The sequence below is a fragment of the Protopterus annectens genome, chromosome 12.part0 (genome assembly GCF_019279795.1).
Source record: "Protopterus annectens isolate FY-2018-M chromosome 12.part0, PAN1.0, whole genome shotgun sequence".
NCBI lineage: Eukaryota > Metazoa > Chordata > Ceratodontiformes > Protopteridae > Protopterus > Protopterus annectens.
Window position 1 is genome coordinate 1,265,873,455 of NC_056746.1, and position 20,138 is coordinate 1,265,893,592.

At 40.1% G+C, this 20,138-nt stretch overlaps 1 protein-coding gene across 1 annotated transcript in view; it reads right to left on the bottom strand.

Moving 5' to 3' along the window:
• The window catches only part of PLCG1 (phospholipase C gamma 1), a 415,222-nt gene that overhangs the window by 44,927 nt on the left and 350,157 nt on the right, over window positions 1-20,138 (bottom strand). Inside the window, exons 23-24 of the mRNA XM_044089015.1 lie at window positions 11,244-11,332; window positions 3,408-3,595 (exon numbers count right to left, since the gene is read on the bottom strand). Of these exons, the coding sequence (XP_043944950.1) occupies window positions 3,408-3,595; window positions 11,244-11,332 (277 nt within the window). The remainder of the gene's footprint in view (window positions 1-3,407; window positions 3,596-11,243; window positions 11,333-20,138) is intronic.

Below are 20,138 nucleotides of genomic sequence, written 5' to 3' on the forward strand. Positions count from 1 at the left end.
GTTAGTTCTGTAATTTTCGTGCCTTTGTGCTGTAACTCAGAGCAGATCTGGGTGTTGCCATTGAGATTCTTGGCATAGCTATAGAATGCTTTGTGGTTGTCCTTGGAATTAGTGGCGATTTTGTTTTCGTAGCTAGCTTTGAAGGATCTTATAATAGATCTCAGCTTCTTACTGAGGCTGACCAGGGAGCTCCTCCACTCAAGGGATTTTACTCTCTTTTGCAACAGTTTCTTCCTTCTGTTGTACAGTTTGTTTATGGCAGGGGACCACCAGATTGGCTTCCTTTTTTTGAAGGATAACGTCTTGGTTCTGTTTGGGGTAGCACGATCCATGCACTTGTGTAAGTGCTTATATAGTGCAATTGTGTAGGATTCAGCAGTTGTAACTGTATTGTCCATCTGCATGGGTGTCATGAAGTTCACCACTTCTGTATTAAGAAGCATGAAGTTGGCTTTGGAGAAATTTTTTACTGTGGTTTCCTTAATGGGGGTGGGACGGGATGTGGATATCAAGTGTGATTAGCTTATGGTCGGATCGGACCAACAAGGAGTTGACTTCAGGTGTGGAACACCGGTCACTCATGTTGGTAATGACTAGGTCTAGGATATTGTTGCCCCTGGTGGGGGTGTGGATAAGTTGATCTAGGGCATTGGAGTTTATGAATTCCAGAAAGCGTTGAGCTAAGGAGTTGGTACATGAGTAGGTTTCCCAGTTAATGGTGGGGTAGTTGAAGTCGCCCATTATTAGGGTGTCTGTTTGAACCCTAATATTTTCCAGTACATCAAGAAAAGAGGAGTGGGAATCCTGGGGCATGGTGGGAGATCTGTAGCAAGCTACAATTTAGATTGCAGTCAGATGCAATACCTCTGTTTATAAGTTGCACAACATAGAGAATGATTTCCTCACCACTGTAGACACGTGATGATCAAAGGCTAGATTACTATCTATGTGTGTCCCTAAGTCCCTGACTACTGGGTCAACTCTAAGGGGTGTGTTGTCAATAGGATAGTTACCTGAGATGGATGACTTCCCAAAGGATACTAGTATGCATTTCTTGGCAATTAGTTTTAGTCCATGACTCTGACACCAATTAATTGTCAGTGTCAGCTCCTCCTGGAGAACATTTGTGTCAGTGTGAGATTCAATGACAGCTCCTAATTTGCAATCATCTGCAAATTTAGTCAGCCAGAGACCACTGACATTGGCCTTGATTTCTGAGAAGTAAATTCCAAAAAGGAATGGTCCAAGGATCGATTCCTGAGGGACTCCACTTGTGACTGATCTCTTTGCAGAGGTGGACTCCCCAATTCTAACTTCCTGGGTCCTGTCTGTGAGCCAATTGGCTATCCACCAGGTGACATACAGGTCTGTACCTAACCTCTTGAGTTTGTCAACGATGCTCGAGTGGGGTATTGTGTCAAATGCCTTGGTCAGGTCAAGGTAGGCAGTGTGAATGATTCTGCCCTCATCCATTGCTTTGGTGACCTTCTCAAAGATGTCCACTAGGTTGAGTAGGCATAATCTGCCCTTGATGAAACCAAACTGGGTTGGGTCCAGTGTCTGGAGGTTTACTATATCTCTATTGATCATCTCCATAATTCATTCCATGGGTTTACATGCAAGACTAGTAAGACTTATGGGTCTGTAGTTTCCAGGTTCTGTAGATGGCCCACTTTTGTGTAGAGGCATGACTGTTGCCTTTCTTCATTCTTGAGGCACAGTTAAAATAGTAATTCCAGAGGCCCTGACAGGTCATATTTCATGCTATTTAGAATGCATCCTGGGATACTGTCTGGGGCCATTGATGCACTGTTCTTGGTCTTAGAGAGAGCATTAAGGACCTGTTCCCTAGTGATAGTAGGGGGCATTATATTTGATGATATTTCCTGAGGGAAGGTTGAGGGAGAGAGAGGAGCAAAGCTGGAGCTGAATTTATCAGCCAGGAGGTTTTCTATATATTCTGGCTCAGTATATGCGGCTCCACTTACAATGAGCTCTGCACACAACTGTGTATTGCCTTTGAGGTTGTGGCCATAGCTAAAGAATACTTTGTGGTTGTCCCTGGCCTAGGAGGCCAAACTACCTCAAATTTGGCTTTGGCAGACCTTATTTGTCCTCTGAGTTGTTTGTTTAGTTTGATGAGAGTGCTTTTATCCTGCTGGGTACTGCACCGCCTAATTTTTGTCATGATTTCCTTCCTCCTGTTATACATCCAATTGATTTTCTGATTCCACCAGGATGGCTTGTTTTTTGAGTTAGTTCTGTACTTCTTCCTAGTGGGTAGTCACAGCATTCATTCTGAGAATTAATACATTAGAACTAGATGTGTTGGTCTACAGTCTTTAGCATGGGGTAGCATAGGAAGCCTGATCCAGCTGCAAGAATACAGATGTTGAATGCATTCTGTTTTGTATAATTTGTAGTATCCTACTAATCATGACATTACAACTTTCAAGGCTGTCTCTGTCATACCACTTCTTGAAATATTTGCATTTAAATCTACTTAAAGTTACCCAGTCTGCTCAAAGTAAGAATCCTGATACATCCAAATTCAGCAGTATGTGAAAGCAGTGCCACAGCACTGTTAACAAATTATAGTAGACTCCCTTTTATCCGGCCTCTCTTTAACCGGCCTCCCCTTTAACCGTCCATCAAATTTCTGCCACAGCCCTAGCAAAAGACAACAGAGAAGAACAACACTTCCGCCTCCTCTGGGCTAAATAATGACAGACATTTGAGCTTTAGACTTCATATTCATTAGAAACATGCATACTAACACAAATCCTGTTATTCTAGCTGACTTATAACCTATAAATATTATTTTCTATGCTTTTTCTGATTAACCATCCATTCGTTTATCCAGCCTATGGCCCAGTCCCAGCGAGACAGGATAAGAGGGAGTCCACTGTAGCAGTATAGTACACAGAAATTGTGCATACTCATTTTAAAAGCCAATCAAAACACTGCTTCTATGCATTTTAAACTCCAAACTTACAAATAATTTATTATGAGGTTTTGTAAATGTGGACTTAGAGGACTTCAATACTCTGAAGCAGATCCATTTTTAGTTTCTCATTTTCAACAGAACACACACTGCATCCCCCTTTAAACCTTTGTGACAGTTTCATTATTTTAACTTGATTTTGTTTTATACACATAGGTGCTTCTATAAGGCAGTTTTCATTCTGCTCTTTAGTTTGTCCACATCCTTCAAGACCATTAGCTAATGCTCGACTGTGTCACTTCCTACATTCACGGTATTAATTTGTTTTACCATATAGATTAGTTGCAAAAAAAAGGCTTTGTACTTCCTTCAGTAGTCTGAGACAAGGAATGCATCATATATTAACTGCAGACATTATAAAAAGGCATTAAGAATAATGTGCAACTATAAGTAGAGAAAGTACCTCCTCTCTCTATTATCTGACTGCTCCAACAATTGCTCCTGTGAGAGTCTAAAGTCATCTATCTGTTGTTGGTAGCGAGACTCAAAAGAGCCTTCCCGTCCTCGATAGGCCTGTAGGTTGGTTTCACTCCCTCGATCTCGCAGAGCATGGACTGAAGATCCAAATGAGTTAATTTCGCCATTTTCCAGCTTTAATGAGGGGAAGAGAAGGGAAAAAAATTACAGTTTATCTCAGGATAATGATCGCTTATAATCAGATAAAACATTTGTGCTCCCTTTAATGGGCTGTTACAGTACAAGCTGGCTCTGCAGCATGAAGCCTTCTGCCATCTTATGCTCAAAATTTCAAACCTTTGCACAGGCTTTGTGTCCACCTGTCTTGTACTGTCAAAAGATTTAGTGTTACTTGCTATCTCAATTCTTGGGTGATTTGAAAACCACAATTCTCTTTCCATTCACTCCTTCTAGTGGTACTGCAAAAGGCAGCAAAAAAAAAAAAACTGGTAGAAAAAGTATTACAACTACTTCTGAAGAATTCTTAAACATAACCACTGCTGTGCGACAAAATGAAGTTAATAATCAAAGCAAGGTTTAAAATAACACCTTTACATTTCAAACAATGGACAAAGCGAACAACTTTATTAGAGATACGTGAGAACAACTCTTAGTGAACTGTTTTATTTATAATCTAGCCTATACTAGTTATCAATAATATTTTGGACATTGATGAAATCCAATTCAGAAGATAAAAGGGTATGCACTGTAAATAGTTTTGCAAGATAGTTGTTTGATATTAGTTGAGTGACTGTGTTTACACTTATTGAAAGCCAATAAAATGTTTTTAAAAACTCAGTGTAGCTTAGAAATACAGATGCTATTCAAAATGGTAATGAGGTATTCAGAAGGGAGTGGAAAAAGAAAGAACAGACTCAAATGAGTGCCCCTGGCATCAGGTTTGGTCTATCACCTGATAAACCCACCACTTCATTTGTGGTGGTCACTGCCTCTCCTCAGTACTGGGAATACCTTAAGAAATACAATTAAAATGTTAATTTTGGCACAGAGAAAATTGCAATGCGTACATTAGTTAGTCAGAAGACCTGATCAGTTTTATTTACTTCAGCTATAAAATGGATACCATCACTATACAGATCTGCTGAAGGGAAAGAAAATTGTAAAAAAAAAAAAAAATAAATAAATCATTCATAAGATTAAAACAAAAAAAAAATCTGACACTTGGATTCATTAATGCACACACTAAGTGTACAATGTTCTGACTGAACAGCCATCACAAGCAAAACTCATACCTTCTTCCCCCTAATTTTAGTTTTCCTACTCAATTTCTTGAAACCTTAAAAACTGAATGGGATACAAAGTGTAGACTGCAAGTATACTTAATGTAAATCTTTCCCTGTCACTAAAAAGCACAAAAAATATGCTAGGGTTTACTTCTGAATACAGATCATGTACACTTAGTGTAGCCACTAATGAAATGTGCCCTGAATCTCTTGCACCAAAATAAAAGGTGCAGAGGTCAAAAAGTCAAAGTAAACTTTATTGTCATTTAGAACTACACATGTGTAGCCTAAACAAATTTTTGTGCATCAGCTCAATTCTTGAGATTACAAAGGAAAGTGAAACAGCACATACAAGTAGAGGAATAAACATAACTAACAAAGACAATACAACTCCCAATACATGTAAGAAAGAGCAGATACATTTACCAACACTCGTATACAGAAAGAATACCCTCCCCTGAGTTAAATTAACTAACTACCCTATTTAAAGTAATACAAAACACACTACAGATTGAAATGCCTAAGTTATTTGTCTAATACTGCGCTTGAGTGAGTTAAATAATACTGACTATGGAAATTATAAATAAATATTGCACTTACTTGGAATATATGTAAGCATATATTGCACAAATAAATAAAAACTGTCTTATCAAGCTTGGAGTTCAGATTTACCACACTATGGCATATCTTTCAAATTCTTAGCACAACAATTATGGGGGGATAACAAGGCCCTAAATCATGGAAAGATTTAAATTTTTGCTCTCATAAACTTATAAAGTTGTTAGAATACCACATTTTGCTCTTGTGTACATTTTCTGAAGGATATGGAGTCTGAAACTCACGTTTGTCATTATTGAAAAACTTCAATTCTCAGGAAGTTTCCAGTAAACCACAGATTTTATGAGGTACAGCGCAAATGTATGAAACAAAAATTTGGACATTCTGTGAAACTCTTGACAGCTGAGAGGTACAATCAGGCTCCTATAGCAGCATATACGAATGGCTCTCAAAAAACAATGTCATTTCGTATTTGTGAAACGTAAAAGCATCTGGCCCATTTTGACAGATTATGCATTTACAAAAAATCGCAAGAGAGGGAAAAGTACAGTTGTCTAATAACTTACTATAAAAATAAATGTTCAAATACTGGGATTACCTTTGAACTGCATTCATGAAGAAGCACCATATCCCACAGACTGAAGTCTACCTATACAGCCAGACTTTCAGAGATTTGAATGCCCCCCTGTTCTGAGCTGGTCATCTCCCCATATTAGAGATGTCATCTTTTTGCTGTATATAAATGTAAGGCAGCTTGTACCATTGTCGGTTCTTTTTCCTTTTTTGTAAAAGAAAATCGTTTCCCCTATAAATACGAATGTGAGAAGTGATATGATATGAAGTTAGATGACATCTCCTGAGATGCTTGTTGTCCTCAGTTTTGCAGACATTATCATCAATTCAACACATTTAAGGAAGTAACCACATAAGGAATGAGCAAAGGGAAAGGTTGGAAGGAAGCCATACCACACCCCTGACCCCACTATTTCACCATTTAGTGCTACCCACAAGTTACTGCACACCTGTGGTATGCTTATTGTTGCAGTACCATTTACAAGGAAAGAGAAAGGTCCTGACCCTAGACTCAGAGTGGGGAGAGAGAATGCTCTGCAGCAGTGCAGGGCAAATGCTCTCTGCTCCTAGAAAAAAACAGTTGTGCTTGGAAAAACTATGACTAGAGGTCCAGGAAGTTTCTTCACAGATACTCTGGAAAGAGACATTCTTGAAGAATGCAGCTGTAGTTGTAGTCACTTGTCCCTGTACAATGAACCCTAACCTGGCCTTCAAAGGTCACTCCATGGTAATCCTAAAAGAATCCAATGCAATTAGTTAGCTATTTGGAAAGTGACTGGACCTCATTTTCTCATCTCCTTGGTTCTGACAAATAAATATCAGAACTGTCTCTGCAGCAAGAAAATGCAGGAGGTTAAAACAACAGTGGATGAATAGCATGGTTTGGGATTGATGGTTTGGTTTAGGATTAACTTGCAGACCTGCTTGGGCATGAAGAACAGCTTGTTCTCAAGGATACTGTGACCTGACAATAAATGGTGTAGTGGTGGAGTGCAGTACAGCAATCAGAGTCTGCTGCTCAGAGACCCTGCAAGCAGAGGTGGCAGTCACTGGAAAAAACATTTCCCAGAACAAAAACTTAAAGTTGACTTAAAAGAAGGAAAGGTTAAGTTTTTCAAATACAAAATCCAGGTCTCAGGATGGAGTCAATGGTTTGTGGGTGGTCTAAGATGCTAAAGGACCCCTTCAGGAAGATGTAATGACTGGAAAGGAGGTGAGGAACAGGTACATAGATAAACATGCTATGTGGGCCTTCACTTTGGCATAATCTAATTATGAGTTAAACAAAGTGCTTAAGTAAGGAGTTATTATAGAAATGCCTTTTCAGGGTGGCATCAGCCACACCATGTAGAAAACTCTTCCATTTACTCTAAAAGCCTTTTCTGGTGGCCAGTTTTTGGGCCTCATTAATGAAAGACAGCATCTCAAGAATTAGGAGCCTAAACTCAAGGCAGTCAGCTTGGGTATGCTGAATCTTAGGTGTAAGTAAGACATCTTCTTTCTGTGAAAGGAGGGTGCAATTCATGAGTACGATGAACAGTTTCCCTTTCTTCAGCTGCAAACGTAGGGAGAACTAACACTGCTCTGGCCTGGAACAGAGTGAGTAGTAAAATGTTTGTTCTTTCCTCCCTAACTTTTAAGGGGGGTGTCTGGGAAGCATATAGATTCCCCTTCCCAAACTGTGGGAAATGGCATTTGTTACCCAGGCTTGCTTGCATAGGAACCTTCAGCATTTTCTTTGATGTGGTAATTATGGAGAAAAGGCAAAAGGTGTAGAGCTGGGACCCTGCTATGCTGAATGGGGAACATGAAGATCACTGGATCCAGTCTACTTTTCTGAGGGGTGGCAGAGTATCTGGTCAAGTGGTCTGCAACAGTATTCGGCTCTGAGGAATACAGCCTGCATGGAACAGGAGTTTCTACTGGGAAGCTATCTCCCAGGCTAATATTACTAATATGCACAGCTGGTAAGTGTATGTGCCCCTCTGTTTGTTAAGCAGCACATCATTACTGTGTTGACTAGGACTGCTGTGGGTGCCCAATACACTTTAATATTCATAAAAACTTAGATGGTGCTGAACAATGCTAGATTTTGCTTGATGTTAACATGGGGAGCTGCTCCCAAACGTATCCAGTGTGGGGCACCCCAGCAAGGCTTGATGCACTTGTTATCGCTGTCTCCTTGCTCTCAAAGGAGGTAAAGGGTATTCCCCAGTCCAGTCTTACCTGAATGTTCCCAACAACTAGGCTCCTGACAAATAGAAGGAATTGTGAGTAGAATTCCCTCCAGTGGGTGCACATGTTAAAGTCACAGGTTCCTTACATACTTCTGGATCCTTCTCATATGAAGCATTGCCAAAAGCCACAAGTATTATGACTGATATATGTGCTGAGGACCTTAACATTCCCTGTCAGGAGACTTTTCTCTGAAAAGTGAAGGAAGAAGGAATTGAAGCGAGTAATTTTGTTTGTTGGTAGGATTGCTCCATTATTTGTGGTATCCAGTACTGTGCCCAGAAAGGTTTCGATGCTTGCATGGAACAGGCTCAGTTTTTGGTATCAGATGGAGACAGCCAGGTTGAAGAGACAAGAAATGGCTAAATACAGAACTCGTCCTCCCTAGAACTCGTCATACTAGAAATCTCACCCTCCTGAGACAGCTTGAAATAAGCAATTATTCAGGTATTTTAAAACTGTGGATAAAATAAACATTCGGGTATGGATGGATGTGCTGTAGTCTGAGAAGCACAAAATAAAATCCAGCTAAGTACTGGCTGGATAGTCTGGAAGCAGTGCAAAAACATCCTGTTGCCTGCCCAGCCTCTTTCACCTTTCCACTTTTCCTTCTCATATGATTTCCCTTACTCAGATTGCTTGGCCCTGATTTGCTTTCAATATAAGGGACACTGTTTTGGGGGGAAATTCCAGCTGTACTTTGGGATGAGTAGCAGAAACCGCTATTTTACTGTGTGAAATGTCTTCCTTTCTTTTCAAGCCTTTTAAAGATCTCATAAAAAGGATGAATTATTCACAAATATTTGTCTTACAGGCATTCAGACCTTGTCTCCTAGTCCCCTGGCATCATCCACAGTTAAAGGCTGGCTCCTGAACCAGGTATGACAAGTTAATACTGCCCCTCAGGTGGCTACCCTAGCAAACATATTTATAGCGTTGTATCCACAACTGAGAACATGCTTGATTACTTTTTGTAAATCTCACTCTTATTGATTCTGGCATCTTTTACATTCATTTCAAAATGTGACTTCTTGATATTATAACGTGGTTTTGGCAGTTATTTTCCTTAACAGCCAGTGCTGCTATATCATCGACTTACTTTCCCAAAAGATCTAGCAGTCTATTTTTTTTGTTTCTGGGTAAAGTATTGTTAGCAGCATCATTCTTGAGCTCCTGAAACCATCAAGCAAAATGACTTAAGTCCTGCAGTGGGGGGGGGGGGTTATGAAGAGAGTAAAACCCTTCTTTGACCATGTAAAACTGACTGGGTTTCCCATGGGTCATGGCTAAGAACCTGGCTTTTTGGATGCATTTTCAAAACACTCTTTGAAGGCTTGAAGATAAATGAAGTAGCCTGGACATGTCTGCACCTAACAGCATTCCTGTTGGAGTCTGTCATCTCATTCGCATACTAAGTTGAGGCGCTCCATTGAAGGGTATATCTTCTACCATATGAACAACAGGAACTCATCACATATGTCATAGCCTAAGGTGAAAATATTGAAGTACACAAGCTCTTGGTCCTTACTTGCGCTGGTCGCACCACAGCTTTACACACCCAGGATTCAATGTCTTTTTCCTTCTTCTCTTACCACAAGCAAAACATGAAATCTTTCCCTTTACATAATCCTTACCCTAACCCTAAAACACAAACATTTGCAGATGATCCCACCCCAACCCACTTACCATAAACAAACATTGAACTTTCTAGTGTTAACTTATAACACACTCAACAAAGACTGCATTCAAATATTTACCTAGCCAAACACGTTTGAACAAACTGCTGCTGTACAAGAGCCAAAACAGTGTGTATTTATATCTACACACACACACACACACACACATATATATATATATATATATATATATATATATATATGTGTGTGTGTGTGTGTGTATGTATGTATGTATATATGGTATACATGCATTTGTGTGAATGACCGATGTGCGAATGCGAACATGTCGACAGCTGAACCCCAGGATCGTGGAATGTCGAATCTGCGGATGTCGAACCCAAGATTACCGAACACCAGCCAGGCTACTATTCCCCCCTCTCGACCTATGGTAGCATCTGTTGCGGCGGTTATACGATCGGGAATTTTGAATTCGACATTGTACGCGACATTCCGAGCATTCAGGCGTACGAGATTTGACATTTAGGTTCGGTGTTACGACAGATCGACCTTCGGTCGCTCGACTAAATGCAAGTAAACATATATATATATATATATATATATATATATATATATATACACACACACACACACACACACACACACACACACACACACACACACACACACACACACACACGTAGGGTCCTATTGTTTGGTCAATGATTGCTTTAGTCAACAGGGAGAAGTGCAGTGTTTTCTGATCGAATGTCCAGCTTATCGAATGGACATTTTATCAGGTGTGTTTCATTGAAACAGATAAGTGGATGTGTACTAGAGGTAGGTGTGTGTGGGTGTGTACACGTATGGTGATTCTCCAAGCTGTCTTGTGTAGTGGTAATATTCTGATAAGGGGCTTTTTTTGTAATTTAATATGCAGGTTAGGGTTACCATGCATTGTTAATCCACCTTAGTAATGTGTGCTAACCCTAACCCTGCCCCTAGTCTGTATCTTAAATTAAAAAAAAAAAAAAGCTTCCCATAACATTACCACTCTTCAGACAAATTTGAGCTGAATGTAGTGAGGTTTTGAGTATTGCATCGAAAAAAAAAATTTGTTTCATTTTTTGATGTACTTCATGTTGATGTGTTATATTAGCGATACTAGACTGGTCAATATGTTTTGTTTGCGGTTTTACTTGCCAACCAAGTAATGTGATGACTAATCATTATATAACCATACGTGCACACACACAACACACACATACACCTGCGCAATGTACATACACATGTGTACACACATATGTGTACGCATGCACATACACACATATATGCGTGTGTGTGTACATGCACTCACAGGCACACACACTTACATGTACAGTGTAAGTTGTGCACATACGTATGCATACTGTACATACATTTTTGTTCTTACAGCATTATCCAAAGTTCCCTGAATAAAACAGATGCCCATGTACCTGCAGTGCAAAATAACAAATTCCAGGTGTTTTTTTAGAGCTGGCCCTTCCCAAGTGACAATAGCAACACAGGCAATGACATTACCTTGCCAGATGTAATCTTAACATGCACTAGCAGTGTGCCCAGTTCCAGATTCTCAGTGTAGTTGTTGTTCAGTGGCACAGCTCGGTATCCTGTGACAAACAAAGACACACAGATGAAAATAAACAGCAATGCAACCACTCAAAATACTACTCAACACACACTACAAAACAATGTGCTCAAATGATACTAATATAACACTAGTCTCAAAGACATTACATAACATTAAACACTATGTGACACCCTCCTTGAAACTCAGTGGAAAACTTAGAACTGTAGTACAGCACATGGAGAAGAGGGTTCTGTTAGTGCAAAAAGTTCTTTCCCATCCACTGGTGTAAGGGTCAATCCTGTTGAACATTGAATTTAGCAGGTGTTGGGGCAACAGGGCTATGGACACTTGCAATGCAGCTTTTTTTTAAGGAAGTTGTTGGCACAGAAGGCTGCTTTACCAGAAGCATTTGTCTCTACAAGGTCTTTTTCAGGGCATTGGGGATGGAGGGATCTGGTTTGCACTGCAGTCATCCGACAGATGTTCACTGGAAAGCTTCTTATGGATAAGATGAACTTTGAGCTTCTGTTTATGCCTTTTTCTTTCCACCCTCTTGAAGCTGCAGCAGATGGAGCACTCAGATATCCATCACTGGGCAAGATCTGCCTTCCATAGGAGCACTCATTGAACAGGGGTTTCAATGTCTTATTTGCTCATTCATTCCTTCCATTTGTTGACTTGGGAAATCCGACTGGGCATGAAAAACCTTTTCAGCATAGGCCCAAGGAAAACAAAAACTCCAGGAAGAATTAGCAAAAAATAATACAGTTGAGAGTAGTTCAGTATGTTCTTTATAGGTATACAGAAAGGCACAAAGCAATATAAACACCAAGTAGTTCTTAACAGCAAAGGTATCATATGAATTATACAAAATAAGTACAGAAAATACAACAGGGAGCATAAGGAAGAAGTCGCACAGAGTATCAGTTAAAAAGGCATAAATAGCAGAGTGCAAGTTAAGTATTAATGTAACATCTGAGATGTGGACGTGGCAGTTTACAGTGCTAAAGGTCACAGGGGCTAGAATGACTACAAGTTGATACTGCTAACCTGGTGTAACAGCTGCAAAACCATGTGTTTTCAAGATAAGGTTTTAGGTTAGAATTGAAGGACTTGATATTATCTGTTTGTTTCAAGGTGAATGACAAGTAATTCCATTTTCTATGTGCAACACTAGAGTACAGGGCGTCACCTGACAGTTTTGGTTATGTTGAGTAACATCTTGTCCCCTGATCATAATGCTCTACATGGGAAGGTACAAGACTGAGATATAGATCTGGTTTATTCAGTTGTTTGCAGATTGTGAGAAATTTCTCAGTAAATGAGGGTATTTGGAAATTCATGCCAGTTGATGGGCTAGGTTAGCAGCAAATTTGGCAACTTTGTTGTATAATTATTGAAATTTTAGGGATACAGAAGAAGTGAGGTTTGCTAGAATGGGGGAGGCATAAAGTAAGGAAGGGAGTAGAAAAGTCATGGTGATACTTTTTCTGGCTCAGCCTGCAGGAAATGGCACCCAGTACAGACTTCCAAGTTTCTGGTTCGTTTTAAGAATATGATTTTCAAGTTTTAATTAGTGGTCTATGTGTATGCCAGGCAGTATGGTTCTGTGTGTACAGTGAAGGGACTTGGGCAAAAGAAAAAAAGACTGCTGGGCCTGCACAACAATGTGGGTCAGGAGGAAACTCTGGCAAATGTACGGTAACCTGATCCTGCTGATAAGCTGAATATGAAGCATTGTTGAGGGAGGAAACTAAAAAAACACAATCACAGCACTGCCAAGCAAAACTGCTGAAGGCAACCTTCCATGACTAAACTAGAGGTGACAACAAAGAACTGGACAGGTGAGAGATAAGTGGCATCAATGCAGTAAAGAGAAGGAGCAAAGAATTTCCAGGTGCGAAGCACTTCTAATACTTTAGGCACACAGTCCTACTGGTTACAGAAGATGGACCACTTCTTACCAGATACAACCCTGACTTCATCATTATTAACATCCACACACCAAATTATCACCATACTATTTACATATTATTTATAAGTCCCAGCTCATGGACTGTGCAACCATCACTGCTCAAGTCCATCAGAAAATTACATTTCTCAAACTAAAATTGAGGACATAATTTTACATTGAATTGCATGGTGGCAGTTGAACGGTTTATAAGGCATGGAGTCATACAGATGCCTACTGGAAATATGGTGTGAAAAAGTTAAACATGTTCAACTTTAAAGTTTACCACAAAAAAATGCTGAAAGTCAGGGCTTTTTATAGTGAACTAAAGCATCTGTAACTTCATCATGATTTAATATTTTTAAACTAATTTTTAGCATATCATCTATGAATTTGCACCTCATACCCTATGCAACAGTTTAATGTGCAATTCTGTCAAAAAAAGCACTGTTTCACTTTAAAATGGGTCTCCCCACAGGTGCTCATGTGCAATTAGCTTGCAGCTGACCTGATGGCTACCTCTTGCTCAAAATGCCAAGTGTCCGACTTCCCACAATCATATTAACCCCATACATAGCTTACCTAGAATCCTAACTGTATGCCTAATACACTCATCTGGTCCCTAAACCTAGTCCTACATTTCATAGTCAGTCCCTAACAATAATCACAAATCCCATTCCCTAACCATAACCCTAAGTTACCCAGTTGTTACCTAAATTTAACTGCTAGATTCCCATTTGCTCTGACCTGCCTCTGCACAGCTGCTAAACTCACTTTGTTTGAACTCAACTACATATTAAGGCAGTGGTCCCACTCTAGCCACATGGTTTCCTCACTTACATCGATCAAACTCAACTACGAGTTCAAGCAGCTCACTTCACTCCCTTCCCTGCCCCTTATTCCCACCCACCCCCAGTACATCTACATTTATTCTTAGCCTTAACCCCACCCCTAATTACCACCAATTAGGCTACACCACTAGTCACCCCTCCCCCTACATCCAATACAATCATGCTACTACCTAATATAACAACAATCCTAACCTGCATAGTTCTAGCTCGCATTAAATCCTACCAAAGGTCCACAGTCACATGCCCCAACAACTTCCATTGTACTCTCTCAAAGCCCTCCCTCAAACATTTACACTATAACTACACAACCCCTGCCACCAAAACCATCCTCCCAATACACACACTCCATTACCAAACACCTAACACACTCAGAAATAAAATATCCCTAAGATACCATAAGCAATTTACTATGTATATCAAACATATCCTAAACACCCTCTATAAACTAGCCCACGCTGGAGACATCCATCCAAACACTGGTCCTCCCAAATCCAACCCAACCACAAACCCTAGTCCAAGAACCCACCCCCTCCCACAACTCAACTCCTAGCCAACAAGAAAACAACAGACCTACTTATAATGTCTCTAAACATCAGAAGCATATGCAATACAATCTAAGAACTACATGCCAGCATAAGCATATATTCCCCAGATATTCTCTTCCTAACTGAAACCTGGCTCAAACCTCACATCAAAAGTGAGGAAATGCTCCCACCTGAATACAACATCCTTCGCATAGACAGATTGTCCAAAAAAGGAGATGATGTAGCATTGATATTTAAACACCACCTCAATATTCAACTCCTGAACTCATCTGCCCCTCATCACAACAATGAAGAAATCCTTTATGCCAATCTCAAACTAAACCCAAACAAAACAATCAATATCACAGGATGCTATTTCCCACCAGGGCAAAATATTACACCCCTAGAAAATCTCCTCAGCTGGGCTACTCTATCTCTACCCCAGAAACCATCATTCTCTGAGACTTTCACATCAACTATCTAACCTGTAATAACAATCTCCCAACCATTCACCTTAATCTCCATGGGTTCACTCAACTCATCCAATCCCCTACCCGAATCAACAAAATCCCTAACAATCGTACCTTACTTGACTGGATCCTAGTCAACAAAGCCCCTCACTCTTACCTAGCAGGCTGCTTACCTGACAGTCTTAGTGACCACTCCCCCACTTTCCTAAGTTGGCACCACACACAGAGTCTCAAGCCCATTATCCACTGGCAAATATGGAACAAGTCCAACTTCAACCCCAACTCATTCATCTACTCCCTGCAAAAAATTAACTGGTCACCACTAAAATACCTCAACCTAGATGAGGTTGTCCACTTCTTCAACAGTACCTTCCTCTCCATGTTAAACACCCATGCTCCTGTAAGAAATGTCAAAGTCAGATCCAGGTGTGCCCCATGGTTACAAAAGACCACCAGAACCCTAATGAAATCCAGAGATAAGGCCTGGGAGCACTGGCGACTAACAAAAATAACTCAGATAGGCAATCATTCCTTGAACTGTGCAATAAAGTCAAAAAGCATATAAAATTAGACAAATCCCTCTACTACAAATCCACCCTAAACTCTACCAACCACAACCCTAAGCAATTTTGGTCCACTATTAACATTATCCTCCACTCAGGGAAGGTTGATACCCCCTAGCCATCCATTCCCCCCTCCTCCAGCAGTATTGCTGAATCCTTCAACAAACACTTCACTGAAACTATAACATCTCTAAACAAACACTTCCCTACAACAGCCCCCGAACTTCTAACCCTAAACCCCCCACTCCTCTTTTCTTCTTCACCTCAGTACCTACCTCTAACATAAAAAGACTATTGTCAAAACTTAAACCAACCTAATTTGCAGCTGACAACCTCCCCTCTGAATACTTGAAAACTGCAGCTGATGCCTACCCAATTTCAATTCTAATCAACCGTTCCATAACGGAAGGCTATGTTCCCTCGATATGGAAAATATCCCACATCATTCCCCTCCACAAAGGCACCCCTTCCACCAATCTCTCCATTACCGCCCCATTGTTATCCTCTCCCCTCTCTCCAAGATGCTTGAAAAATGTATCAACACCCAGGTCCCCAACTACCTCCTAGCTAATAATCTCCTCTCCAAAACCCAACATGGTTTCAGGCCATTTCACAGCACTACCTCCGCTCTGCTCTCCTTCAACACTATACTTTATCACAAAAACAATGGCCTCTTCTCTACTGCCATATTTCTAGATCTCGCAAAGGCCTTTGACATGGTATCTCATGAGCTACTACTCTCTACTCTCCCTAACCTCTCCTTCTCACAATCAGCCTGCAACTGGTTCCACAGCTATCTAGATGGACGCCAGCAATCAGTAATCTGGGATGATAACCTATCACCTCGCCTCCCAGTTACTCTCGGAGTTCCCCAAGGGTCTAGCCTTGGCTCTCTGCTATTCTCACTTTTCACTAACAACCTACATACTGCCACCACACAAGCATCTCTTATACAGTATGCAGATGACTCTACTCTCATCTGCTCTGCCCCCACTCTACCAGAACTACAACAAATCACACAGGAATCATTCTCTTCTGTAGAAAGCTGGCTATCCAATGCTCAGCTCCTACTCAACCCAAGTAAGACAAAACTTCTTCTGTTCCAACCTTCTAAAGCCACCCAAAACACCCCCCTCTTCAACATTCTCGCCAAAGACAATAGCATCATCTCTCCATCAGAGCACACAAAATTACTTAGTGTGAAAATTGACAACAAACTTAGATTTGACACACACATATCTCTCACAATAAAAAAAGTTCACAAGAAACTTGGTGCATTATATCGAAGCCGCCAATTCTTAACCAAGGTGGCTAGAATGTCCATAGCCAATTCCCAGCTAATCTCCACCCTACTCTATGCATCCCCAATACTTACCAACCTTAGACAGACAGACCTACACAAGCTGGATGCTTGTTACAACAAAATTGCTAAATTTGCCACTGGAACCTCCTACTGCAGCCATCATTGTATCTCCATTAAAGAACTAAACTGGCTAGAACTCCCACAACTCCTTCACTTTAATCAACTCACCCTCGCTCATAAACTTATTAACCACCCCCTTAACATCCCTTCCCTTCAAACCCTTTTCCGACCCTATCACTCCACTAGGCCCCTAAGATCAAGTAACAAAAATCAACTCACTGTTATCAAACCCAAAAACTCAGCAGGAGAAGCCATATTTTCATGTACCATATCTAATCTTTGGAACAATCTTCCACCCTCTATAACTACTCTACCTTCCAGCAGCCTTTTCAAGACTGTGCTCAAATTCCACTTAAATTTGCACTGGCTTTGTCCTTGTTCTAATCCAGACTAACACCCCCCCTTACCCCCCCACCTAGACTCTTAACCCAACTATACTATTGCCACTACTAACCACAGTCAGAAATAGCTAGTTGTCTTTACATACTTTAAAATCTTGTCCGACAACTTTGCTACTAATATTATAAATGACAAGAAACTACCTTAACTTGCAACATTTAATGTATATACTGTTGATAATCAATATCTTGTTATTGTATTAAAGCCAACAACCTGTAATGTTGTTTACTATTGCTGCAACTTTGTATCTCTATTTATCATGTACATGATGTGGAGGTTTTCCCCCCGGGCATCCGCTGAAAAAGGACCTGCGTCCAGTCGGAATTTCTAGATAAACAAATATAAATAAAATAAATAATAATAATAAATATATAAGGAATGAGTTGGACTGTACCTGGCTTTAAATACCACAGATAATCATAAAATTAAGTTTGTTAACAGGTTGCCACTAAAAATAATACATTAATTTACATTATAAGTTAAGGACGTGATACAAAGATGATGCATATAATATGCAAGTATCCAGTGCTTCAGTTTTTTTAATTACTTATTACAAGTATTAAAACTAGGTTATATGTGGTATGTATAGCTTTAGCACTTTATATTCATTAAGCTAAATTATATATTTCTTACATATTTATTACTTCTGACACTAGTTTTTTTTTAGAATCACAAGGGTTAATTTAATACAATTTTTGTGAAAAACAAATGACACTCGTGTTTGCTTTGCAAAATAAGTGCCTATGATATTTTCAGTTTCATTACAGTTGAAGTCAGACAAAATGCACAGTACATCTACATCTGAAATAAAATGCTACAACCATTTCATGATGACTGCCCACATTTTGTTTTATTCCTATTTGTGCAGCACACCTTTTTGTTGATGACATTACTTGCTGTCTCAAAATTTGAGTGATACTATGTTGGTGTGCTTAATATTGTATTTTACCACAGCAGAAAAAGTGCCAGATAGACAACAGGTTTTAGGAAAAGGGACTGCTTTTGATATCCATCGGATAGTCTTTATGTCTGAACATAGAGAAATGGCAGGTAAACAGAAAGTGAGAACATATCTAAGCCATGTTAGACTGCACTACTGTTGTATGGTGTATGGCCAGAGTATGGCTTACTGCTACATTGTGATGCCAATCTTTTTCACATTGGAGAACTGCTTTTTGTATGGGAATAGAGTTATCCTTGGTTTTTGCAGGGCTGCGCTGTTTGTATTTGATGCTTGCTTCCACAGTGACAGAATTTCCTGAATTATGCTAGTTACAGACCTAGCTTTCTGAGGTACAAATCAAATTACATGCAGATCCTAAAGATTTGTGTTTCAGGTCAGCATAGCTGGTATTTACTGAAAATATCTGGCTAACATGTAGTACAGTTCATGGTAAAGTTCACTACAAAGGTGCCAAACTTAGTCATGAAAAGTCTGTGAAAGAGTTGCATCTCAGATAGATGTATCCTGGATGCCTTTCGGGTCATGAAAGAGTCAAATCAGACATGCATGGAGTGGTACAGGACATTTTAATGAAAGAGGTGTTTGCGTCTCCTTCAGCTTCCAGGTAAGTTCTGCAAGGCAGACATCAGCTGTAAGGCTTACTTTCTAGTCTTGAGTGACATGACTCAGAGCTCTGACTCTTAGACATGCAAAATAAAATGCCATCACACACTGATCTGACTTCCTTGGACTGTTACCTTAGCAAGTTTATTGAAATGTTTGTACTTTTGATCTATGATGGATAGCATTTTCCATAAAAAATTAGATGGAACACAGTGCAGGAAAAAGTATCTCTCTTCAGATTTTTCTAAGCTTAAACCAAGGGATGCTAAAGCTGGGGAAATAATGAATGAAAAACCTCTGGTTCTTTGAATGAAAACAGACACAAGTCAGCAGTATTACACCTCACTAACAAACTTGGAATATGAGGGTTCAAAATGGATGCCAATGACCATCTTTGTTTTGTGTTCTATCAATGATGGTTGAGATTATATACTTTCTCAACTTTGCCCAACAGGGCATTTTGGTAGTTAGACAGTAAGCAGAAAAACACTGCCCAGTGCAGCCAGACTGTCAGAAGGTGGTATTAACAAGTTAAGATGAAGGGTCAATGAAGTCTGTAATTCTTTTATTTCAATTCACTGCCTGACTATAGAGTTGTCTGCCATCCATCAGTCCCTACACACAGAGGTAGACAGCCAGCAGATCAGTCATCCAGGCAGCCATTGGGGATTTTCTATTTTAGTCCTAGTGTCCTCTATGTACACCTGTAGCATCCAAGACTTTGGCATGCAACAGAACTTATGACTGATATTTACACCTCCATGTACTGTGTAACCATGGCCCCCCTCACAGACAGCAACCCCCTGTATGAACCTCAGTCTCCACAGGGGATTCTACCATGGGGCCAGTGCCCACACACAAACTTTGGTTTCCCCCCTTGAGAAAAGGTCAGCAGTCTTTAACATCTTTATGCCTCAGCCACACCCCATGTAGCTCCCAAAAATACTGAAGCCACAATCTGAACTTCAGTTCCCAGGGACACAGTCAGTGCCTTACCCCTCTGTGCCAATAAAGCTGGCAGGAATTATGTCTATAATTCTGTAGATGACTGGTAACATCAAGGTATGAACAGGCAGGACAGAAGCTACCATCAGTAGA